The sequence below is a fragment of the Cydia fagiglandana genome, chromosome Z, assembly GCF_963556715.1.
Source record: "Cydia fagiglandana chromosome Z, ilCydFagi1.1, whole genome shotgun sequence".
Taxonomy (NCBI): Eukaryota; Metazoa; Arthropoda; class Insecta; order Lepidoptera; family Tortricidae; genus Cydia; species Cydia fagiglandana.
In genome coordinates this window covers 35,321,744-35,348,741 of record NC_085959.1, presented here as the reverse complement: position 1 = coordinate 35,348,741, position 26,998 = coordinate 35,321,744, and the positions used below count along the sequence as shown (strand labels likewise).

At 36.5% G+C, this 26,998-nt stretch overlaps 1 protein-coding gene across 5 annotated transcripts; it reads right to left on the bottom strand.

Moving 5' to 3' along the window:
* Positions 1-159: 159 nt before the first annotated feature.
* On the bottom strand, positions 160-26,998 carry LOC134678870 (choline transporter-like 2). 5 transcript variants are annotated; one of them, XM_063537592.1, is made up of 14 exons: positions 15,977-16,104; positions 11,376-11,476; positions 9,909-10,031; positions 9,154-9,317; positions 8,839-9,031; positions 8,444-8,658; positions 5,155-5,320; positions 4,525-4,753; positions 3,853-4,024; positions 3,368-3,497; positions 2,401-2,554; positions 1,745-2,036; positions 922-1,147; positions 160-572 (listed from the first exon to the last, which is right to left on the bottom strand). In XM_063537592.1, exons 2-14 carry the CDS (start codon positions 11,419-11,421, stop codon positions 475-477), a joined length of 2,208 nt encoding a protein of 735 aa, XP_063393662.1. In that variant the 5' UTR covers positions 11,422-11,476; positions 15,977-16,104; the 3' UTR covers positions 160-474. The 5 variants fall into 5 exon arrangements, with proteins under 5 accessions (XP_063393662.1, XP_063393663.1, XP_063393664.1 ...); XM_063537593.1 differs by lacking the exons at positions 11,376-11,476; positions 15,977-16,104 and adding an exon at positions 26,782-26,998; XM_063537594.1 differs by lacking the exons at positions 8,444-8,658; positions 15,977-16,104 and adding an exon at positions 7,868-7,983 and having other exon boundaries at positions 11,376-11,670.

The following is a 26,998-nucleotide window of genomic DNA, read 5'->3' as shown; positions in this document are numbered from 1 at the left end:
TTAGTCCTTGTGGATCTGATGTTATTACAAGGCTTATTGCCTAGTGGGGTCACAAAGAAACGGGAAAAAATAAAACGGTGCAGTTATCTAAAAGTATATCTATAATCAATCATATCACAATTAGTAACGTAAATACTAACATTATAAAAGTAGACAATCTCTGGCACTCAATTGCACATCATTATTATGCTATAATAATAATTATTATTTTGAGACATCGATTTATTTCATAATAATCTACAGCAATTACGTATGTAACTGCGACCTGTTTATTTATTTGGCTTGTAGCATTAATTAATTAAGGTACTTTAAAAGAGGCGTAAAAAATGTAAAAATTTACAAATATTTTCATAATAAATAATTTGGACATAATAGTCGTAGAAAAATGTTACATTTAAATTAATTGCATTAGGTAACGAGTACATGAATCATATACCATGTGAACGAATTACTCCAAATTTACAATGACTCGAATTAATCTTTCTTATTCCTTTTACCGAGTATCCTCATAAGATCTTTCGACATTAAATACTTCTTCTCAGAAGAGCCGTCGTTGCGTTCACAGTCTTCCACTGAAACAAACAATACATTCGAAATTAAACCACAAATCATAGCGATGCGTAACTACACATTGAATAAACATAGCTCGGAACAAAAATAGACATGTACCAGTTGTAATACCGAGTCAGGGCCCTGCGAAGCAAATTTAACCGTTATTCTGTGATTGATAAGGATCCTGATATAGTTTTTCAGCATTTTTCGACACTTTTTTCTTCTCTATGCGGTACGGCCAAAATTTGATATGACTATTTTAGGCCACCATACACATAAAAAAGGTTAAGTCGCTTTCAATAACCTTGTTTCCACGAAAGCGTTGATGTGAAAGGAGAAGAAACAATCGGCAATAAACCAGTGACTTACAAAAGCAGAGGAACAACGTATCCACCGCCATGGCGTACACGTTGAAGAATATGGTACTGATGAGATAGGTGGCCACGCCCAGCAGGATGGCGGGCACGTAGTTGGAGTGCAGCCGCTGGCCCTGCGTCACCTCGTACACGAGCCCCCACTCCATCAGGTAGTAAACGGCGAAGCCCACGCCGATGGATAGCAGCAGCTTGGACAGGAAGAAGATGAAGTCTGTCACCTAAAACGAGAGTGAGCTCAATTAAAAAATATATAAAGAAAGTAATTTTGTCATCTCTGAAATTACTTAAGGCCAGCACTTGCACCATTCACCAACCCGGAGTTAACTGGTTAAACCTGGAGTTACCATGGTCACAGAATAACTAATAGTATGGTTACCAGTACAATTTGATACTGGGTTAACGGTTTAACCGATTAACCCCGGGTTAGTGTTATGGTGCAAGTGGCGCTTATGGTAATATACAAGGAGCTTACGACCATGCGTGGTGGCCAGCTTCCGAAACAAAGATACTCAATATATGTTCATGTGTTCGGGTAATTTCCAAAATCAATGTTGACGGGCTTGTCCGTCGTACACGAAAACATGCTAACTGTGGTCCTTACGGATCATCCGATTCATTCCTTCCAGCCGAATGGTATCGTTCGAAATTAACCCATTACCAGACTGACAGTCCAAAGATACTAATCGAATGTAAGTCTTACTGATGATCGAAAATATAAGACATGTTTGAAGCGCAGTATGTGAAAAATATATATTCCTTAGCCTGGTAAAGGGTTAAGTTAAGAGTGGTTATCCAAACTTAAGTTTGGACCTTACCTTATCTAAAACGACCACTCGTATGATGTTCCTCATGAGCAGAGAGAAGGCATCGCGTGCGCTAGCGCAGAAGTTTTTTCCGTGCACGGCGCACATTATGTACGCGTTCTTGTTGATGAACTTGAGGAAGCTCTCCAAGCACCAGAAACAGCACTTGCAGCAGCAGAGGATGCAGCGCGTCAAGGGGTTGTCGAACTTCTTCAGCTTGTGGTCGATGTATTCCAGCATTATTCGGATCACGCGGACGATGGCGATGATCAGCGCGCCAAATGCGACGGTCCCTAAGTGGAAGCTGAAAATATCAAACAAGTTCAAATTGTTATCTTGACAAAAATTACTGGAGATAATTTTGTAATTGTGTTGTGGCGTACCGACGCTGAAGTTTGTCTTACTTAGCGTTTGGCATGTTTATTTGATTTAACAGTTAAATGATAGGTACCTTGCAAACCAAAAACAGGCGGCGTTTAGCATAATAATATGCTCATTCAGCTGGCTTATGGTTGAAGCTTTAAAATCACCCAACCCAAATTCATTAACATCGATGTTAATTATAGTTAGTAACCACATGCAAAGAAATGCTGAGTTAAAAACAAAAAAAAATTTAAATTAAATAATTGACCATAACATTATGTAGGTACTTATGTAAATCTACATACCAAACTGTTCTATAAATGGCAGCAGTAAGGGTCCAGAAAGGCACGTTCCTCTTGTCAAAGGTCCAGTACCACTTGGAGAAGGCGCCGGCGAGGATCATGTCCGCGCAGCCGCTGATGAAGAACATCGCCCAGCAGCAGCCCAGCAGGTTCACAACTGTACAAACCAATCATTATACCCGAGACCGGCCCTTCAAGGATTCTCAAAGGGGGTTTCCGTAAGGCTTTAAACAGTCATGGCGTATTAGCACCCTAAAAACCTGATCATTTTTTCCAAGCGCTTACTCCTATGCATGAATTATTTTACTTTTACCTATTCCTGTCCTAAGATACAATATTCTGATAATTTTTAAGCGTTTAAACGCCGTTTTAGTGGTACCTAATTTAGTTTTTAGGGTTCCGTACCCAAAGGGTAAAACGGGACCCTATTACTAAGACTTCGCTGTCCGTCCGTCCGTCCGTCTGTCCGTCTGTCTGTCACCAGGCTGTATCACGAACCGTCATAGCTAGACAGTTGAAATTTTCACAGATGATGTATTTCTGTTGCCGCTATAACAACAAATACTAAAAACAGAATAAAATAAAGATTTAAGTGGGGCTCCCATACAGCAAACGTGATTTTTGACCAAAGTTAAGCAACGTCGGGCGTGGTCAGTACTTGGATGGGTGACCGTTTTCTTTTTGCATTTTTTTCCGTTTTTGTTTGCTTTATGGTACGGAACCCTTCGTGCGCGAGTCCGACTCGCACTTGCCCGGTTTTTTGGGGCTATTGATTGATCGACTAAGCCATAGGGTTATTCTGGGAAGAGTTGACGTTAACGTTGACGTTTATCTTAATTTTTTTTACCACGCAACAACCTATGAGAAGTGTATCAACGATCCTAATCCTCCAACGCTCGGTTTAGTTAAAGGTTACAATTTCATAAATACTAGCGGCGGTCAATGTCCCGACCCGGATATACAAACTTACAGTGCATGTAGTTGACCTCGTGAGGACTGACCAAGCCGGAGAAGTGGCAGATGGCGTCCTCGCACGCCCTCGTCGTCCCGACTTGTTTACATTTCTCCAGGAACACCGACGGGTTGCAGGTGTCTTGGTCCTGCAAATAAGATACTTATAGTACTTACTTACCTACATATTGTTAAAAATTTTTACTCTTTGCGTTTTAGAACGTAACGCGAGTAATTAATTATAAGTTAGCTTCAACTCAAAAACTTCAATGTACAGCGAGCTGAATAGTGCATGGACACACAGGACACATTATGAATGTAATCCATTTATAAAGGGGCCATGCAATTTTGTGGCTCAGTTTATCTACTCAGCTATTTTACATAATTTTCCCAGATTTGCGTTATTGACTTCAGTAATCGGTAATCGTATTTTAGCAACTCCTAGCTCCTACTGTAGGTACCTATGTACAAGTCTTCATTTGTTTGGCCAGAATGTGGCTATACCTTATAAGTAGTCCCGCAGTCGCAGGTTTCGTTCAGGCCGACCACCTTAAACTCTGGCTCGCCGATGGACAGCAGATACACCAGCACTGTGGCGAAGTAAGCCAACACACCGCATTGGATTATCCAAGGGAATATCGGGAAGAACACCGTCGATTTTATGTCGATAACGGCTCTGTAGAGTTAAGAAAAAGCTGTTATAACTTGTTTAATTTGTCATGTTTCTGTATTTCATAACAAAGATATTGTATATAGTTGGTCAAGCAGATCTTGTCAGTAGAAAAAGGCGGGAAATTTGAAAAATGTAGGCGCGAAGAGATATCGTCTCATAGAAAATTTGAATTTCGCGCCTTTTTCTACTGACAAGATTTGCTTGACCATCTATAGTTTCATACATATAACATTTCAAAAATATATAATACAAAGATGGATACAGGCGTCCCTTAAAGGACTTCTGAAATGTAATTGGTCAAAGCTAATATATGGTTGTGTAGGCACTAAAATAATTGACGTAATATTACGTCATCCGTTCATTACATACAGTACGAGTACCAATTGAATAAAAAAATAAATTTATGATTTGCGAGTCGCTTGTACTTGATTGATGGTGCGGGACGTCAGATCCGAAACGTTTTTTCTGGTGGTTTTCTATCAAATAACCAATAAAGGACTTACTTGCTTCCCTCACGGATAAGTGCAATGGCGATGGTGATTCTGCTTCTCAGGAAGATAACTATGAGGAGCACGATGGTCAGGATTATGGCAAGGATAATGAGCAGCGCCAGCCAGGTCTGGTGCTTGGAGAACATCGTTTGGAAGAAGCCCTGCAGGCTGTAGCTCGTGGTGTAGAGACCCGCAGACTTGCCCCGGTAGAACACGTATTGATCGTAACAGAGGTAGCATGCTAGAAGAAACGTATGTTGTATGAGGTGATACGTTTCATAATGATGAAACCCTAAAATGTATGCTGTTTCAGAAAACTAAACATTGTAAATATAGATTAGTCGCTGCAGAAAAACCTAGATTTTAAATCTAGAGTCTAATGGTCTAATGCAGTTATTCAATTAACGCGCTACAAGCTTCGTTGGTCCCGTATGACAGGAGACGTCGCTCCGATTAAGAAGCCTCGAGGAATTCTAAGAGTTAAAGTTACCCATTAACTTGCAAATCACATTTCCTTTCTGTCGTGGAACCTAGACCGGGTAGATTCACACCAATTTGGAATTAGGCACTTAAAGAGATCCGAATAAAAAGGAAAGTACTTGTGCTATTTAGACAGATTACTGACTGACTACGGATACTTACAGAATGCCAGCAATGCGAGCAGCCCGACGATGGAGACCCATACGACGGGTGTCACCACCCACCGTAGTATGAGGATGTAGAGGAAACATAGCACCACGACGGCCACCAGCGCGCCCAACATGTACCAGCGCGACTGCACCAAGTCTTGCGCTATCTGGGAAGACAACTGCAAGCACACAACACGTCACCACTCCGCCTCCAGACGCAACTAGGATCGCAGACAACTTTACTTATAAACATGCAAAGTTAAGGAAGAATTAGTATGATTAAAAGACATCGCCAACGCCATTTTATTTACCACTGCATTTAATCCGGGATACTTTGCATGTAATTGCAATGAACTTTATACTTCTCTGTATTATTATAGGGCAGTTGTATGTGGTCTAAGGCTAACGAACAATTGCATAAAACACTTATAGTAACAGCACCAGTCATGGGACATTTAAGAGGGAATTTGGAGTATTTGTGATATTTCCCTAATACATGTGAATGGTCTACCGCTTAGCGTATTGAAAGATGAAAGTCCTACCCGTCTTTCATGTTTCAGGCGTGTTGTATCAAAGATACTGCAATGAGTTTCCACATACTTAACAAATTAAAACTATGCTATTTTTCTCCAGTCATGGACACCAAAGCTCCAGTAATGGGCCCCCCAGTAATGGACACTGCTCTATCAGTATAAAATATTGAAATAGGTCATCAGATCTGGTCCATGTTATCATAATATTGCATTATCATCCGATTTGCATATTTAATTACGAATACAAAATTTCAACTCAATCGGAAAACGGGAAAGTGGCTCAAACTCGGCTACCAAGATTTGACCCACACTAAAAAACGATATTAATTTATCCGAAGTCCGAGCATACCTCCTGGTTGACATATTTCGTAACTACATTTTACTTCTGTATTGTTTAAACATGAAATGATGGCATGGCAAGCATCATTATGTAAATTTCCCATTATAGGAGGTATGCAGTTTTACAGCTCCTATAATGGGATTGGGCCAAATACCACTATTTTTTTACATCTGTGGACTCACAACATAGTATGTTGTATACCTTATCTCATGGTAAATGCAATTAACAAAACACATTTTAGTTTTCATCAAGTATTAATTAATTAAAATTTAATAAATTAAGTCACCTCTCTTAGCGAAGTTGTTAAGAATTCGTAGTGGTACTTTTTTTCAGTGACACGACAACTTTTGGGTTGTCGCCAATTTCTTAAAAAACAACCAAATTTAATAAAAATTCAAACTGAAACAGCTCTAGGACTCTTATTTATGATAATATACAGGCAGTGTTTATAAACTACTTTTAGACACTTATTTTACAGGATTTGTGTTTTTTTGTCCCATTACTGGTTCCACGCCCATCATAGGGTACACTACTATAAGTAACCGGTTTATTTAATTGTGCATTGAGACTTGCATCTTTATAAGCCAATTGCTTACGCCTTTATAAACGTATTAGCTAAACATATCTACATACATATATGTAATCTAATCTATATACCCTTTCAGTTATTTTAAGTTATTTAACAGATATGCCCACCGAATAAAAACTGAAGTGAACTAAATGTAGATTGAATTTTGGTTATTTCAATTCACTATCATAATAACCACTAGGTATCTAAAGAAAATTCTACACTATCTAGGTGTATATGTATTGCGTGTATACCGCTAAATATTACATTATTGTAAGCAATTTTATAGTTACCAAAAATTACGTATTTGAGGATCTCTTCGGAAACATTGCAATTGTTTGACAACTATCCGTCTGTTTCTGTATATAATTCAGAGTGATAAATTATGGTAGATATTCTAGTTGTTTAGATATTAAGATATCATTGTCCATGCTTGAATTAATAAACACTTATGTTTAAAGACTGGGGGGGACTATATTCAACATAGGACATATTTTCCTAAATCACTGATCTCGATATAATAATATTAGTGGAGTGCGTTTATAGAATTATCCTTGTTCATTAGGTTTAGCTATCTTCATCGCGCTCAGGATGCATGGCCCATGCACTTTACCACACCCAAACTACCGATTTATCATTTATACAATGCATACTAGTAAATGTAAAGGTAACTCTGTCTGCCAGTCTAGTGTTTGTTAGCTCTTCATGCTTTAACCGTTGAAGTATATATATATAGATAGTTACTTGGTCAAGACTATCTTGTCGGTAGAAAAAGGCGGCAAATTTGAAAAATGTAGGCGCGAAGAGATATTGTCTCATAGAAAATTTGAATTTCGCGCCTTTTTCTACTGACAAAGTTTGCTTAACCATCTATAGTTTCAGTCCCGGAGAAGGACATAGAATACTTTTCATATTTACAGACAATAAATATATTCTTTTACGTGTTCACATGTTCGGTTACAGGTTTAATAAGTAGGCGAGAATAAATCTAAAACTAATAAACAAAGGATCAGAATCAAAAGATATATACTTGGTCAAGCAGATCTTATCAGTAGAAAAAGGCGGCAAATTTGAAAAATGTAGGCGCCAAGGGATATTGTCCCATAGAAAATTTGAATTTCGCGCCTTTTTTTAGTGACAAGATTTGCTTGACCAGCTATAGTAATGATTAATATCAAATTAAAATAGCGTTAACATTTTAAGTATTATTGATCAGTGACCGCGGATCCACATTTATTCATGTACTGATAGGCACTAGTTGTAGTTAGGTGCGCCTTCTACTTACTTGTTTATATCGTATCAAGTTGCTGAGGTTATTGACGATATCATCTTCGGTGTAATTGACGAATGCTTCTATTTTCTCTATGGCTTCCGTGACGTTGATGAAGCATCTGCCCAGCACTGCGACCATATGCCACCACCGTGGAGTTAGTGGAGTAGGTAAGTATAATATAGGTACATGTACAAGAATAGTGTAGGTACGTTAAGGTAGGGGGCGGCAAACTGTCCTGGCTCCCCAGGCTCATGCTGCCCATTTGAGGTTTAATAGTAAAAAAATATATAAATATTAAGATTGACCAAAAGAACATGGATTTTTTTATTCCTCTTTTTTCAGACGTTTGCCGACCCCAGAGTTAGGGAATGTGCACATGGTAAGTATACCGCGAGCGTATAAACTACCGCGCTCGCGGAAACGAGCTCATTCGAGACAATACATTTGTGAATGGTTAAGGGTGTCGGATTAATTCATAGTGCGGTCAAGCAACATGTTAGATAGTTAGGGTAAGTTCATGCGGAGTTACTGTACACGAGCAGGGAACGTGCTAGACGGACGTGCGGCCACCTGGGCCGGGCTACCTACAATGTGGGCGTCTCGCTCGTTTCCGCTGGTGAAGAACGTCACCCATTTGGCAGCCAGCCACCCCACGTACGAGTCCAGGACCGTTGCTTTCTCACGCAACTGTTTTTGGACCTCTTTAGGGTTTCTCACACATTTCATATCCGTGCTCTGAGGGGTCCCATTCGCCTGATTCTTGCACTCCATTTCAGTCAGGTAACCGATGCATCGAGACAGCACTGGAGCGTATTATACATACATATCTAAATGGGTCCGGTTAGAGAAAACAGGCAGATATTTTTATAGGCAAAAATGCAATTTAAGGAACTAACTTTCACTCGAGTTAGTGGCAAATAAGTCAAATAACACCGGTGTCACGCGAAACAAAAACTTATTGTATTTAATAGAATAAAAGTTACCTGACTGGCTTTTCAAAACATAGCTGGCACATTTGGTGTCCTTCATATACTGCGTGGCCTCAACATGAGTCATGGTGGCAGTGTTTATCCCGTCGACACAAATCATTTTCGATCTCCAATTGTTGAAGGTTGCTGCCGTGTAACTGCCGGTATTGAACACTATCGTTTCTTTCGGACATTCGTTAACACATACCTGAAATATAGGTTTGATTAGTAGGTGGGTCGTGCGCTACTTACAATCACATACCTATAGTAGTAGGGTAGACCGTCTCTGGGACACAATTACAAAAAAAAATACGTGGTTTTGTTTCTTACTTGTGGAGTTTTACAACCAGAGATAGCGGTTGTGGGCGAGAGGCACTCGCTGATATCGAAGAAAACTAGGTACTTCTTGTCTTGAAGCGTCGAGTCGAGCCCGCACCTTCTTCCCTTCATATCCATGGGCGCCAAAAGCTGTTCTACATTTCCGTGTTTTATACCTAAAAATATATGGGATTTTGAAGAAATTTGGCATTCTTTATTGAGAACCAGCGGAGCATGAAGGTACCTAGCTATTCTCATAGACAACTGCGTATCCTCTAAAAATACAGCCCTACCGTACCGTCATTATTTAGATGCCGACTGCCGACAGCCCTAAGGAAATTGTTGGTCCAGATGGAACCACTAACGGTTATAGTTACAGCTCCTAGGCATTTTTCTCTCGGCGTTCAAATCCCCGAGAAGCCTTATTGCATTGCACCTAGGTACTCATTTATTAAAGTCAGCGAAGCCGGCGGTGGCGAGAGGCCCTACTCGGGCAAGAATTAATTTCCATTACTTTTGTGATATAAAAATACAGCTATTCTTTAGCGGAAACTGAGCAAAAATGTAAGTCTCTTTAAGTGTAGGTAATTTTGTTATAAGTTCTCATACAGTGAGTAGATATGTACCTCACTTTTTGATACAAGAAACCTTTTAGTAACATTAGGGATTTTATAGTTAGTAGATAGCACCCAATAGAAAAAATTACCTTGACCATTTTTACGTATAATAAGCTGTTCAAAATTTGCAGTGTCGGTGGTGATACATACCATAGTAACCCACGTAGCCCCACGCACCCAGGAACAGTATGAAGACGATCAGCCAGACGACGTCGGTGCAGGAGCGGTTGCGGACGGGCCCGCTGAACTCGGGGTCGTGCCGCAGCGGGTCCCCTGCAAACCACACATGTTATTATTTATGGTGAGTCAAACGTAGTCCCCATTTTCCTCTCTGGATATTAACATTATATAAAATATATTTACGCATTTTGGTGCATATTATATTAACCACAGGCATAAACTGTTCGTTTTTTGAATGTGAATTTATAAGAGTTTGAGCTTTTAAAAATGCGTATGGAATGGAATTTGTTTTTCGCTCCTAATTCTTATAATAATCCAAAAATCGATGTCAGTCGATTCCATCCAGTAAACCAACGACACGACACCTAAAATACAGTCGCAAAATATGCAGCAAATATTTGACATAATATTTCGTAGTAGGTAGTTACGTTAGTTTTAGATTCAACACTCGCCATGCTCGCTTATGACTATTTTGCTTCGCATTGAATTAAGAATATCTGAAAAACCGCACCTCAAACGATTTTAACAATAATATATGAGTAACCCGTTTAAAATAATTTGAATATCCACGACTTATTGATATTTAGAAATGCTAAATATCATAGCATAATATGATACACGTATTGTATATTTATATTTGTGTATGTAATGAAACAAGGAAATCTTGTTGGATGCATTTTTTAGCAATTTGGCAGTGCAATTATGATAAAATTCGATGGTAAAAATATTCACTGAGTTGATTAGTTATTCAAGTATAGCATAGCCTTGATTTGATATGCTGCTTTCACGGTAATCGGCCCTGCCTGTAATCGTTGAACATAGAACGGATATTGTTCCGGTCCGATCTGTGGCCCTTGAGATGCGACTCTCTAATCGCGAGCCGATCCTAAGTACAACCTGCAGTTTTCTTCCGGTGCATATACAGCATTACTTAACGTTTTGTTTAAAAATAATTAGTATATGTATTAGAAAACCTAGCGCGTTCGAAAATCCATTAATCCAGTCTACGACTCTACGCTCTACCGTCTGAATAGAAAAAGGGACAGTTTACTTTCGGATACCTACATATTTTTGATTACGTATAAGTATCCAATGCATTGCGTATTGCTGAAAAATTACTCTGTAGAAAAAACAATCTTGAGTTTTCTTTTCCATCTAATCCATCTTTAACCAGTGTGGTTTACACAGAAATAAAGCAATACAACAAACTTAATAACATAGAATTGAATTTTACCAAAACACTTGAAGTGAAATTAATCACAACATTCAACAGATTCTCATATTTATCGTGATCTTTTGCCGAAAGGTTAAAGATACATAGGTACCTACTCTAAATGCATTGCATTCTTTCGTGCACGTCCGTGGGCTTGGTTCAGCATCAGCACTGACCTACTGATTAATTTAACCTTAAATACCTTAATACATGTTTTAACTTACTGGACTCTTTCGAGGGAACAGCACAACAGTCTCCACAGCAGCCCATTGTTCATTTTATATCACTAACATCACTTCATTTTTTGAGACTTGTATGAATTGTTCTGTGTTCTGATGAATTCGATGCGTTCGGTGTTATGAGTAATCGCATACTAATACTACTAGTGCGTTATTTCTCATGCCTTATCGGTGCTGATAACGCCGGTTTGGTTGTCTGGATAATTTTGATACAGATTATTTTGTCAGTTTACCTACGGGCATAGCTTACGAGAGTTCATTGGCTAGTCAAATGGCGAAACGTGACAACAGTGATTAAGGCTTGTATGTTCGTCTGTGGTCAAAAAAGTAAGTAATGATTTGATAACCTATACAATTATAATCTAAGATTGTAACTAAGTACTTAGGTACGAGAAGGCTAGATTATGTTGATACCTAATCGTGATAAATAGGTGTACAGATGTAGTGCGTAATTATTTTCTTTCATATTTTCACGGAAACGTACTAACATGTCTTGCTATTTCAGTCAGTCTCGGTACAAAAAGTACTTAGGTTGACTGAAGTAGCATGACACATACGAACGTTTCTGAGAAAATAAGGAAAGCAATTATGCACTACATCTGTAGGTAATGTATTTCGTCAGTCTATAGTCAAAGGATCCTTCGAATAATCGATTTATATTCCTGAAATTTCTTTGTCCCAAATGATCATGTCACATAAAGAGAGGCGTCTACATCTGGATGGAGGACTGTAGAAGCGTAAAGTCATACCCGCGCGCAAGCGAATTAGGTTCATGCACGACAATAATATTCATCACAAAGGAAGCGGCAAATTATACATACATATACAATATTACTTAAGGGCCACTTGCGCGATCCAGGCTTAACCAACTAACTCGGCTGACCCTGGAACGCGCAAATGGCCCGTCTGTATATATGTAGTATACCACCGGAGATTAGAGAAAATACTTAAAAAAATAAAATGAATCGTACTAAGTAAACGCTTCATACTTCTAATTTTAATTCTAGGAGTAGGAGTTAATTCTACGAGTACCTACCTATATTAATTTATCTCTTATCCAATGAGCCTAATGAATACATTCAGTGTTAATGAATTTTAACTGCAGTAAACACGACACGGCACTAATACTTGGTAGAGATTGTACGGTTACGGAGTGCGGCCGCTACTGAGTTTGTTATCAACTTGACCATGACCTGCATGGTCCCTTGTATTTTTTAGCAATACGTAAATTTTGGTTATCTTGTATATAATTCCCCACTCGCACATTTTTTCTCCTGGCGGAAATTTCGGGGGCAAAACTTACCAGTGCTGGTACCTAATCACCAGATTAAATATCGACTCAAATGTTATCGATATGCAAGCAATTTTTAAATCATAATAAAATAATGTGATTCATATTCATATCCGACATCTGACTTTTATACAAGTCATTTGTAAATCCGTTATAATAATATATAAAAATTTCATAATGGTGCTTACTGTTTTACGTCTTACTTACGTCATAATTTTATCAGTTCATATTATGGCAATTATTTTTGTTAGTTACTCTGCGTGCTAGTTAGGTACCTAGTTTATAAAGCAGGGGCAACGACCAGGTTTTAACAAAGGTTTCTTACTCTCAACCGTTAATTACGCGATTGCTCGTGCTAATTGTTTCAAGTGGGTCTTCACTTCGCTAGGATTAGGATGTCCCTTGTTATCTTGAATGTTGTGATGTTAACTTTAGAACTCTACGTTTGATTTTGACTATTTCATACAATTGTCTCGATATTACCCAATGAGGTTGATGTCTGATTTTAGGTTTAGTAATTAATACCCTTTTGCACGAAATTGCACGTGAAAACAAAACCTACAGCAGATACAAATACCAATCTCAATCTGGTTTGGTTAACCGCCCAAATATAGTTATTTGTTTTACAAGGGGGCAAAGTTGTTGTTTCACCTGTCGTGCTAATATTGATACCCGAGCAAGCGAAAGATACCAAAATGGAATCTTGAGCGTTGCGACGGATTCAAAGCACGAGGGTTAAACAAAATTTTTCACCAGACCAACCCGAAGCATATATTAAATGTAAATTATCAAACCAAATGTATGTTATTAAATATTTATCATCCAAAATCATCATTTAAAAGTCAATTTTACCAGCAAACATAAGAAAACGACTCAAAATTGTGACTCAACATGTGAATAGAATGCAAGTTCGCTAATTTCGCTATCAGTTTTTAAAGCGCAAAGTAAGCCTTTCCGAGATGGTGTGGTGAAAAATCATGTATGTTTTTCCTTAAAAACTGCCAACAGTGTACATAATATTGTTAAGCGGTGCATGGACACAGACGAAGCGAAGGCTTTAAGGCCGGGTTAATTAGGGACCCACTCATACAGTTTCTGTAACCTGTCATTTTCCTTGAGTGGTCGTTTTATACCAATCGACATTCGTACAGTGACGTACGTTACTGCAGATTTTATTAAAATATTGTATTGATCTAAAATCAACAACCTTGATACAATATTATTCACAAAATAAGGAAAAACCACGAGACGACGAAGCCTCTTTCTTTTTTTTCTCATTGTTTTTTGAACGACGAGTAATAATAAAATTATATAGTTCTGAAAGACTTTGTCAAAAATGACAATTGTACACCTGCTTGTAGTATTTTACACAATAGCGTGGTTTAGCCGAAGTCTAGCTCTATTAGATTAAATAGTAATTTTAGAAACCCTGCAGGACCCACTTACAATCATTATCAATCCATGATGGGTACTATAGTTCGTTTTTTTTAGCATTAGCAGGCGTGTCTCACTCCGCTCGCTTTGCTACAGGTAGCTAAAACTACATCCGTTCGACCCCAATTTTGGGGTTTGCCATAAGCCGCGCGTGGCGCTGTCGCCACCTAGCGGCCATATCTGTCCTGATCATAACAGACGCGTTTTGTTAGAGAGAGAGAGAGTCTTCTGTACCTAGTACTATTATTTATTCTGTGGCATTAGAAAGAACTTGAAAGAAGATAAGTGATTTTGACATGTCTTTTCATTGAGAAACGCTTTATCAATAACTATTAAGTACTTATGAAAGCAGAAGAATATAAATGATCGTATTAGATTCATAATTGTTACGTATATGCCGTAACTTATTTTAAAAACTTATTTTAATAACTTATTTAGAGACTCTGGGACCGTGGGGGCCTAGCGCAAAAGCCTTATTTAAGGAAATGTCCCAGCGTCTCATCGACACCACAGGTGACCACCGCAGCTACCTCGGCCAGAGAATAAGCCTGGCCATCCAAAAAGGAAACGCTGCCAGCCTCCTGGGCACCATAACAAACGAAGGTGACCTGGGGGGCATTTTTTATTTATAAGTTCTGTTAAATTTTAGTTTTAATTTTAATGTTGTTTTTATTATCATTTTAAAAATGTGTTTTTCAATTAAAACTTAAAAGACACATCAAGATTGTTTACCTTATTTCGAATGCTAAAAAAACGAACTATAATTTTAGTAACAACGCATGCTACTAAAATAGTATTGTATTCCATCTTTTTAACCATACCAAATTAATCTAATTATCTACGGTGAACGTCTTGTCACCTACTATTCCTACTACCCTATGTGTATGTGATGTGTGTCTATTATATTAAAGGCATGTCGACATCTAGGACTTAACCAAAACACATGCTTTTTTTCGCAAACGTGTTTTAGGAATGTAAAATTTTTGTTTTCTCTGTTCAGAAATGGACCAGGTAGTGCTTGAGTACCTACACTGTATAAGTTGTATTTGTACCAAATAATTGTAATAATAAACTATGTATTAGATAGCCTCCGTTGCTTACAAGAATGTATATGTACATAATAAAGGTCCATATTTGTAATCATCAGTTGGTAACATCACATTAACATATGAATATGATATACATCGCGGTTTTAAACACGAGTCGCCATCATAAGTTACGTCATTGAATAAATAGACACAAGTATACTTTTATAAGGTAGATGCCTGTGGTAACAACTGCTAACTATGGTTTTTACGTCAAAAGAGGCTTACGACGAGGTCACGCATAGTCAATGTAAACAATGATTTTTATCTTAACGTTACCTAGGTAAATAGGCAGGTAGTTCTCAGAAACCATTAACGATTATTTTGTCAACAAAAACTTCTCGTCAAGTACCTATACATGTACAGAAATTTAGACCCAACTGTAGGCTATGTATAGGTACATTAGTAAGTACATGTGTAATTTGTATATCTACAAACACATGAAACAGTACTTTAGAAACAGCTAAAGTGATCGCCTAACTACCTACCTAGTTTTAATAATATCCCCGACATTAAATAATGTGGGTAACGTATCGTGCGTTACTTATATTTAGAAATGGGACATTTCAGGCGCACACATTTGTAATTTAGGATCCCTTGTAGAAGATAACCGGATAGACAAATAATATGTAACGGACTTAATACGTATGTGAAAATTTATTAGCAACGTGGAGATGAAGACAACAATCAATAAATATTGCCATACTTAATCATAAATAATACTAACTACTTATCATGTACTTAATTGATAATGTATTGCAAAATAACTAATTAACCAGACTATTATGAATTGCTTAACTTCCCAGCCACATCGAATTCACTACTTTTCCCGATTCACTGAATCACTGTTTATGTTTTTTATTGGTATGGGACATGTGTACCCAATAAAGTCACGTCGAAGACTGATTCGCTTGTGTAAGAGGTACGTGAGCGGGCAGAATAAAGAACATTTCACATGAGTCACCTCGCCTCGGCTAGAGACTGCGGTTTAATAGATCTAGACACGCGGCAGCGTGTCAAGCCAAGTTCAAGCAAAGGAACTGGCTAGCCAGCGCCAAGTGTAATATTACACGAACCACTTGGTGCCACTTTTGACCCTTCTATAACTCAAAACATCTTTAACGTAAACACATAAAACTACGTGTGTTTAATTATATCCATAAGGACATCTAGAAGCCCAAATTTCATGAAGCTAGCTCAAACGGTTATAAAGATATGAAGGTCAAAAAGTCGTAAATTTTAAGACTGACTGACATACCTATAGTACCTAAACCTAACCTACTTCCAGATGACCTAGAAGGATGAAATTTGGAATCCAGCTCAGTTATTGTGTGAAAACGTAGGAAAAAATCTAAAAATTAAAAAAAGTTATAAAATAGGGGGGGTCCCCATACAAAAAAACCATTTTTTATTGTGACTGACATATAAGTACCTAAACCTAACCTACTTCCAGATGACCTAGAAGGATGAAATTTGGAATCCAGCTCGGTTATTGTGTGTAAGCGTAGGAAAAAATCTAAATACAAAAAAAAGTTAATAAACAGGGGGGGTTCCCATACAAATTTCTTTTTTATTGTGACTGACATATAGTACCTAAACCTAACCTACTTCCAGATGACCTAGAAGGATGAAATTTGGAATCCAGCTCGGTAATTGTGTGTAAGCGTAGGAAAAAATCTAAAAATAAAAAAAGTAAAAAAATAGGGGGGGTGCCCATACAAAAAACCTGTAATACGCGCTAAACAACCGGCCCACGGTGTGTCGTTGGCGGCGCGTGGCACCACATAATTAATACAAAGAACAAGTAAAAAACATGCAGCGGAAACACAAGAAAAAACATTAAATCTCAATACCTGCCTAGTTTTCTTTACAAAAAGTATTGATATCCCATCAAAAACATAAATGTAAAAAAGGAGAGCCAAGTTCAATACAAAAATTATGCTTGGCTGTGGGGTTCGCCGCAAAAAGAATGGAGATTTAAATGAGTACCAAGTTCTATGCAAAATCCAAATATGTATTTATAGGAACAAAATAACATTATAAACAAGTATTAAACTCTATTTCTTTGCTTTATTGGATACCTATAACAATTGCTGTTATTTAAAAAAAATGTGAGATCTTAAAGTAGGTTAGATTTGGCTTGGCCAGTTTTTATCAGAATTACAAAATATATATGTTGAATAACTTTATAAAATGATTGATGTAATGAAAACTGGCCAAGTCAAATCTAACCTGCTTTAAGATCTCGCATTTTTTTTAAATAACAGCAATTGTTATAGGTATCCAATAAAGCAAAGAAATAGAGTTTAATACTTGTTTATAATGTTATTTTGTTCCTATAAATACATATTTGGATTTTGCATAGAACTTGGTACTCATTTAAATCTCCATTCTTTTTGCGGCGAACCCCACAGCCAAGCATAATTTTTGTATTGAACTTGGCTCTCCTTTTTTACATTTATGTTTTTGATGGGATTATATTAAAACTAATTGACATTGATTTAGTCTGGAGGATAACCATTAACTCTAAACGGGTTGTATTTTTTGTTAAAGCAATATCTAAGATGCTTGCATTTACCTATGTAGTTGTATTACAACGAGCATTTGCACGTCTACGCACACGCGTCCGGTGTGCATAGGTCTTAAAAATGAGGCACTTGTTATATATAGTGTAAGTGCATTCAATATACATTTCTCAGATTATCAACACTTATGGTACAAATATTATTAATGTTATCATTCTAGCTTTGTATTTAGCGAGGCTCTACTATGTACTTACCTATATCAGCCTATACGTAGGTATTGATTGTCTTTTGTTCAACAGTAAAAAACGTGCCAATTGAATAGAACACAGTTGTGCATTGTGGTCTCCGGCTAATGTGTACTAATAGTATGATCAATGTGTGAATGGCTGACGGTATCTTTATTTACGTCCCGCGGTGCGATCACCGTCCGGCGGCATTCAGGACTATTCCAGCATGACGTGCACACCATCAAGACAACCAATATAAGTATTACTCCAGCTACGTCCAGTAGTTACACTTTTTGAGGTCAAAGTTATATTAGTTCATTTGAATGAGTAAGCGTTGGGAATACCCGGCCAGTTAGAAACAACATTGGTGCATCAATCACTGAAATCTAACTCTTAGCGTCTCGCATTAAGGTCCTTGCCCAACATCGCGCGTTTTACAATTTACGGTGAACAGTCGCGATTTTATGGAACCACGCTACCGTGGGCACACGCCCAATAAATGTGCCTACTGTGTGTAACCGTGCATGAGTGTGTACCTACTATATTTACGCGTGTCATATTTATACCGATCACCGAAGATGGCAACCTATGCGTTAAACATTTTTACATGATGTTACATGTAAAAGATGAATTCCTATTTTATGTAAAAATAATTGCATGGAAGGATATTTCTTTTCACAATTTTCTAATAAAGGAAACGAAATTAAACTTCCTTTTATATAAGTATTAAAAAGAAGCGGGATACTTACGAACATTCCATCCAATGCACATCCACGTGGAATAATCATGCGTCCATGCAATAAGAATATAAACATTTTTTTTTATAAAAACAACTGTAGTTTAACACCTTGGAAACGATTCTTTAATTGAACAATATAAAATACAATACAATACACTTTATTGCACACCTCACATACACGATTTAGATTTAGATTTATTTATTTCATAATATAAAATTACAATATAAATTATTTTACACTAATCTATACGAATTTATATTATGATCGTCAAGTAGGGAAATAACAATTGATTATAACTATACAAATGTCAAGCAATACACAATTTAAAAACCATTATTAGCAATCAATTAACTAAATTATTAACAATGTCAAATAATATAAAAAATTAAAAACAACACGTAATTTACAATAAATGAACAATAACATAAACAAAGACGATAGAGGTAACAACAGGCGGTCTTATCGCTTAAGAGCGATCTCTTCCAGACAACCTTACAAATAGTACTTATATACCATTAGAATATTGCATGCATTATTTAGGTTAAGAGTTAGAATGAAAGATGAGTCGGGATAGGAAACAAGTGTCACGACACGACTGTCACGTTGGCGCACGCAGGACTTGCAAGTCGCATGTCGCCATATCAGTTGCAGTCGTTAATATCATTGTTACCGTTTGTGCTCGATGCCAGATTTGATTTGATTAAAGCGAAATATCTACGTGCACACTCTTTTATTCACGACTAATAAAATTCGGGAGAGACACCCGCGCTCTGACCTACAGTTAGATAAGTATTATTGTGTGTTTATGCATTTCAATTTAATAATACACGTACATTCAAAAATGGTTCCTATAGCTAGTGACATACCTACACACATTATAAGGTTTGTAAAATAGGATACAAAACTAAATAAACTTAACAAAATCGTGTTGTTTATTAGTAAGCTAAACTAAGTAAACTAACTCCACTGCAAAACTGAGCTATTCAGATTTGAGCTTTTCCTATGGAGTCTAAATAATGGAGTCCTTTAACCTGCCTCGTAAAATTCTTGCAAATAATTTCGAATTTACCGAAGTAATTAGATAGATGTAAATTTCCACAATAAGCTATAATAATTCATATCATGTTATTAGATCTTTGATCAAGTATAGTGATTAGGTAAAATACAAAGCACTTCAAATCAAATGTGATCTAGTTAACCTATGTAGGGGGAAACACAACACGTGAAGTGTTAATTATATCGTCATCCTATCGCTAGTATCGCTTATCACGCCGAGTGCACTCTGTCTATTCACAAAACATCATACGAGCAGTTACTATGAAATGAGCTTTCTTGTTTTATTATATTGTAGATGTAGACTAAGTACAAACATAATTCCGTAATCTAGAATTCTAGATGATCCGACTGGGCGTCATCAATCAGTTTTTGTGAGATATCTGGCCGTTAGCATCGGTGCGATTGCAAAAACAGGCGTCTTTGGCAATTTTCGTGATTAGTTAGCCAAAACGGGCCTTGAAAGAATGAAAACTAAAAACTATGCAACATGAGAAGCGCGATCTTAAAAGTGAAAGAAGGATCAAACTAAAGCGGTCCGCTGTGTTTACAATAGCAAATAACAGCTCATTACAGCAACACATAATTTTGGTCATGATTATCCAAACATTTGTGTTGCATCTCTTTCCATTATATCACAAAAGATAGTGATACTTCCATGATATGCTTGGCATGACATTCAAGTGCTCGCGACAAACGTGAGAGCGCATTTTACAAGTGAGTCATATTGAAAAACCCTGTTCATTGTCCTTGTTATATTGGTCTTCCATTATGACTCTTATTGTTTGTTCACTTTTCTTATCGCACATTTAGCAATCGCTTTTCCTCTTTTACGCGATATTACTCATTTCATTTCGCACGCTGTTTCTAATATTAATTATTGATGATGATGAGTATAGGACAATCCATTTCCTAAAGTTGTTGGTTTTTGTGTTTTTCCTTGTTTTTTCTGAGTCCGATTCGGGTCAGCCCTCTAAATAAGTTTTGCCAATGGAATCTGTTATTACTTAAGCCAATTCATAACTTATATAAATTTTTTGAAGTGGGGACCTACTGAAAAAATCACCACTACTAAAAAACAGACTTATTATTATAAAAAAATAGAAAAATAATATTTAACATATGTGTGTATTGTATGATATGATTAATATGCATTAGGATAACCTGTAACCTTATGCCGTTGTTTATCGAGTTTTATTATATTATATATCATATCAGTTAGTAATATTTCTTTTTAGTGTTCCGTACAAAACTTTGTTCACGGAACACTTATGGGATCACTTCGGTCTTGTTTTATAGACAATATCAAAGTTACATTAATCGCACAGCGCCACTAAATTCAGAAATGAAATTTACATGATGTAGTGTCTATGTAGTCCGCCGTAAAGATAAATATCAATACATTTTGCATTTTTTGCTCAGATACTGAGGGCAAAAAAACCCATGCCTGTGCCCATGTTAAAGTACGATACGTAGATACGATAAAATAGGTAGGTACCTCCAACTTACATACATGTCGTTATTGTCCTGGATTAGGCATTGTGCGAATGTTCTCATGTTACCCCTAACGACATTATCTTGGCTACCTAAGAACTAAGCAGACTGGTAGCGATCTATATAGCTATAGCTACGTAGCTATTTATGTACAGACTAGTTTCATACACTGCCTTGTGTAGGTACAATTAGGCCGTTGTCACACTGCACGCACACTGTGCATATAGCCATCATTTCTATACTTAATTACCCTACTACTACTACATCAATTGTAGCATTTATAATTCCTAAATCCGGTTAAATAAGTAGATATAAGGGAATATGCTAAGCTCGTACATTGGTTATGAATAATTAGTTATTGAATTTTATCACTTTTTTTAATTTATTTTATAATCAATTGTACATATGTACAATACCACTTTACAAAGTAATTCTTATGGATTAACCTAATTATTTTTTAAACGTTGTTTCACACTGACCACGGGGAATTTGTTCATAAATTTATACGTAAAATATATTTATATTATGTGCAGGAAAATACCATTTTCCTTTTTAAGTTCATAGGTACCTACCGTTAGGTCAGTTAGTACCAAAAGTAGCGGATCAGACTGCGCGTCAAAGGTATCTAACATTCTCTAGCAGCTTAAAAAAAAACCGGGCAAGTGCGAGTCGGACTCGCGCACGAAGGGTTCCGTACCACAATGCAAAAAAAAAACAAAAAAGCAAAAAAAAAACGGTCACCCATCCAAGTACTGACCCCTCCCGACGTTGCTTCAAAATTGGTCAAAAATCACGTTTGTTGTATGGGAGCCCCATTTAAATCTTTATTTTATTCTGTTTTTAGTATTTGTTGTTATAGCGGCAACAGAAATACATCATCTGTGAAAATTTCAACTGTCTAGCTATCACGGTTCGTGAGATACAGCCTGGTGACAGACGGACGGACGGACGGACGGACAGCGAAGTCTTAGTAATAGGGTCCCGTTTTACCCTTTGGGTACGGAACCCTAAAAAGATACTATGACTTCAAGTGTAGTACAATTAGACGTGCTCTGTAGATACATATTTAGCTTTCCGTCAGAGGAGTGTCCTCCATGGTCTTTAGGCATGGAGCATGGATCGCCAAATATCTCTATTAGGAAAAGCATCAGGATGGCAGTTAAGTACCTAACTAAGCGCGTCCTCTCCGCTACTATAGATGCTGAGTTGCTGACTGCACTAGAAACTCAAATTTTATTCAAATTTCTTAACACTCAACTTCTTAGATCTAATCGTCCTAAATAATTAGACATTCCTATGGGCCTACGCTACGAGCATCCAGAATTCAACACTCCAATTAATATATAAAATACATATCTGGTTAGACTCAGCTTTGCTCGGAAAACATAAAAAACTCAAAAATGCGCGTTTTCCCAGATAAGACCTAGCTAGATCTATTTTCTGGCCCCGAAAAGCCCCATACACCAAATTTCATCGAAATCGTTAGAACCGTTTCCGAGATCTCTGAAATATATAAATAGATATACAAGAATTGCTCGTTTAAAGGTATTAATAGATAGATAAATAGATTGGATATGTAACCAAATATAAATAAGTCGGTATAGAGTTGTTTTCAAAATAAACTTATTGTATTAGGATAGTGAATGGTTTTCCCAAAGCAAATCCTACATACCATAAATATAACAATGACATAAAGGAAATAGTCAAATGCACATTTATAAGACTGTTATAGTGAATCTCGATAACGACTGTTTGATAAAACTTAGACCCTGTTTAATAAAACTTAGACCCTCGATCTTCTTTAATGTCGTAATGCTCGTAGCTACCTTTCTACCTCAATAAATAATAAGTACCGTATAATCAGGTAGCTATAGTCCTTAAGTACAACTATGGGCCAGTTTTTAACATAACGTTGATTCTTAACGAGTCTTTATGATTTGTATTCGTTACATTTATTTTGGAGATTAGATACTTATACACATTGTTCTTTCTATATTATACACTCAGCATAATTAGAAAAATACTTCTACATATTTGAAAATACTTATTGTGTCAATTCAAAAGGTAAAAGTGTGTGATGCATACAGAGTTACTGTGTAGCAATGTGAGATACTAGATTTTTTCAAAGCAGTGACGAAATAAGAATGTCAATATTTACATGCATTTAATGCCATCGCGTTTAGGGTTACCAGATGACAGGAATTTTCCTGACATGTCAGGAATTTTAGCCTTTTGTCAGGAATGGGGACAGAACACGAAAATATCAGGAATTTTTTGAATAGATAGACTTTTTTTATAAAGTAGGTACCTTTTAATTTACTTTCTTAAATTAATCCAAAAAAATAATAAATGAGATCCACTCAACTTATCAATAACTTCGTAATTATTAATTAACAAATCTTTATAATTAAATTAGCTCGGCGGCTAAACCCGAGCCGCCCCCCCCCCCCCCCGTCGTCAAAAATATGAATGTCAGGAAAAATATTTGGAAATCAGGAATTTTGTCAGGAAATTCTAAACCCTATCTATCTAAATAATTCTATCTGGTAACCCTAATCGCGTTCAGTTCTTTGTTATGGCTCCTCTACAAGATGGGCCAGCGCCGGCCACTCCAAGGGACGCATCAGCCATGCGGTAGAATGAGATAGCAATATCACTTGCTCCCTCTAACGCATAAATGCGTCCCTTGGAGTGACCGGCGCTGGCCCATCGTGTAGAGGAGCCATTAAAGTTCAAATTAAACCTTTGTTGTCTGCTAGAGGAACGGACTCAAGGCACATTACTTACATGTACGTAATATGTTGTAGTGACCATCCCATACATTACATAGGTACATACTGAATTTATATAGTCCACCTGCGGTGAAATAATTTGTAAACTTTTTTTTAAAGTACCCCAGATACCTGTTATTGTAGTTCAAAATCAAATCTATTATTAAGTAGGTATAGTATATTGGCCAATCGAACTGCAAGTTTATAATAAAAACACAGCTAGGTAGGTACCTATATGTTTTAAATCTCTTTCATAAAAACCAACCCACTAACTATAGAGCCAAATTATGAGAAAAGTCAGATTAGAGAACAGACCAACCCCTATTAGAGACAGTGGCGCACATTTCATATTTTACTTACCTACCTCATATTCATTCGCATTAGCAATAACATTAGAACTTACGTGAAAGCGCAAGTTTAATTAAGCGGTTAGGTATGGTCATACATTAACATATGGCATATATCCCATTAGTCTAAACTTACACAAAACAGAATTGTGACGTCCCACGGGCAAAGGTACCTTATGGCGGGTATGGAGTTATGCACACCCCAGTAATCTACAATAAATAAGCTATCGATAACACAAAAGATCAACCTTCTAAGTTGCGTAGTTACAGTGATATGATTTTTTCAAAATAAAGTTGTGAAATGAGCAACTTTACGATAGAGAAGTTTTAAGTTTAGCCGCCTAAAAAACTATGTTCCTGAAGTAAGTTACATAGTTGACTACAAATAATAATACCTTATATATCTGAGATTAAAAAAATGTTGCGACTTGTTCTGTAATGCAAATAGAAACCTTTGATATCGACTGATTTATGTGTATACTAACCAATCTCTTGAAAATAAAGTTTTATTTCATTTTCACGATTGATTGCAATGAGCTCTCAAGATTTAAATTGTATCTATTAGAAAACGACACTGAGAGACAATTTAAGCAAAAAACAATACCGATTTAGAGGTGAAAATGTATTTTCTGACTTTTTCATATAAAATCAGAAAATTGAATATTTTTACTTTTAATGTAACACACAATCAATTTTTCTGAGCACATATGAAAGAAATTCTGTCATTCAAATGAAATAAATCCTAAAACCCCAACTAAATACTATATTTAACCCCTTTAGCCACTTTAAACTTACATAACAATTACAGTATTTGCTCCATACATTTACGAAAAGGTACCTTATGGAAATAAATCTAATAATACATCACTACAAAACATCAATCACATTGAAGTTTATCTTTTATGAATAGAAAATATTAGTTTACATTAAACTGCCACAAATTTAATTAGTTCTTCGTCATAATAATCTTAAAAAAGACCAATAATTTGTATGTAATGAAAAGGTACCTTGTGGTTAAGTTACATGACGAGGCATGATGATGATGGAACAGTTAGGATAAACTAATAATATTTTGGGGTAAAGATGGTATAAATCGTCTATTTCTTATCAATAATATATTTTGGTTGCCATTGAAGACAAGCGGCATTGAGGTTCAATGACCTCAGATATTCCATAAGGTAATGCGTCGGGTATTGGCATTTTTCAGCAAACGAATGGCTGATTTATTGCATGCGACCAAACTAAATGAAGATTATACTAGTTAAGAAAGACTTGACGAGAGTAACTTTGGTATAATATCAGGCTACTTGGATTTGTAATGTCGGTCGATGTACGGTTATAATATTTGCTAGGCGCCCCAACCAGAACTGAAATTATCAAATTAGTTTTGCAGAATGCTAATACAGTTCTCTACCAAACTTCTTTTCCCGTATTGACTAGTTTTTTTAGGAATTTTCAATCTTTTTTCCATAAGGTACCTTTTCGACTAAACTCTGAGACGACATTACTAGGCTTATAACTAACTTATAACAAAAATAAAAACAGGTAAACAAACGTTACGCATGAAGGTTTCAGATCACACAATAAAAAAAAATTGAGCATTTTTTCACCTCTTTACAAAACATTTCATATCTCCGAAACTAGAAACCCTCATAAGGTACCTTTTCCCGTGGAACGTCACAGATTAATGCAAGTAAAACATGACCACACTGGTGTAGGTTCTTTTGGTAAGGATCACTTGTTATTATTTTATGTCAATTCTTTTGTAGTTTTGTCGTCCAAGTCCACTAAACTACAAAACGTAATTCAAGACCAAAAAAAGTGAGACAATGTTGCCATTGCAATAATTTGTTTCTAAAATTGTAAATTCCTTTTGATAAATAATCACGCTAAGATAATTTATTCATTACTAATTTTACTCCTACTATTTAAAAAAGTACTTTTATTTATTTATTTGTACATAAATACAAGACGCGCTAGTAAAAAAGTGGCAACATTTCTTACTTTTTTTGGTCTTGAATTACGTTTTGCAGTATAGTTTCTTAAATCATTTCAGCTAGCGTAATCGCATTTCGATGTGCTGCCCTCCTAAGCTAAAAGGACGTATTTTCAATGAAAATTTAATGCAAATTCCGCTTTTTAGCTTAGAAGGGCAGTGTGGGTCTGGATTATTCCTGCCCACACTTATGTCTGGAGGTCATTCAAATTCTAAGTTTAAAGTCTGAGCTTGTACACATAATATTTATGAAGAGAATTGGAGGGTAGATTACAATTAGAGTTCAAAAGTAAAAGTGCGCGCGCAAAACTTACACAGATGTACCTATCTAAATCTGAAACATAGACTTCCTCAAATGGATCATGATATTCATAGTCCTTATGTATTAGAATAAAGTATGTAGTAAAATAAATGTAACGTGGACTTACCATAGTCCGTTCCCATTGTGCTTTAATTAGAGGTCGTCACTTAACCACGAACGCTGAACCACTATTTTTTTCAACTTTCGTGCATTGTTGAGAAATAGTTTGTCAAATGTCACTTCCTCGCAAGTTCCTTCCCACTTCTTAAGCGTATATTTGCTTATGAGTAAAATTACAGTTAAATGTTTTCAATTCAACCGATTTGTTTATAGCTACGAAAGTG

What these genes read in the sequence shown, in the direction of transcription:
- LOC134678870 (XM_063537592.1), bottom strand. Translation starts at nt 11,421, where the DNA reads ATGGGCTGCTGTGGAGACTGTTGTGCTGTTCCCTCGAAAGAGTCCA. An exon ending in CTTATCCGTGAGGGAAGCAA is followed by an intron (nt 4,025 to 4,524) that starts GTAAGTCCTTTA and finishes TTAACTCTACAG; the next exon opens with AGCCGTTATCGACATAAAAT. An exon ending in GAGTGGTCGTTTTAGATAAG is followed by an intron (nt 1,148 to 1,744) that starts GTAAGGTCCAAA and finishes CTCTCGTTTTAG; the next exon opens with GTGACAGACTTCATCTTCTT.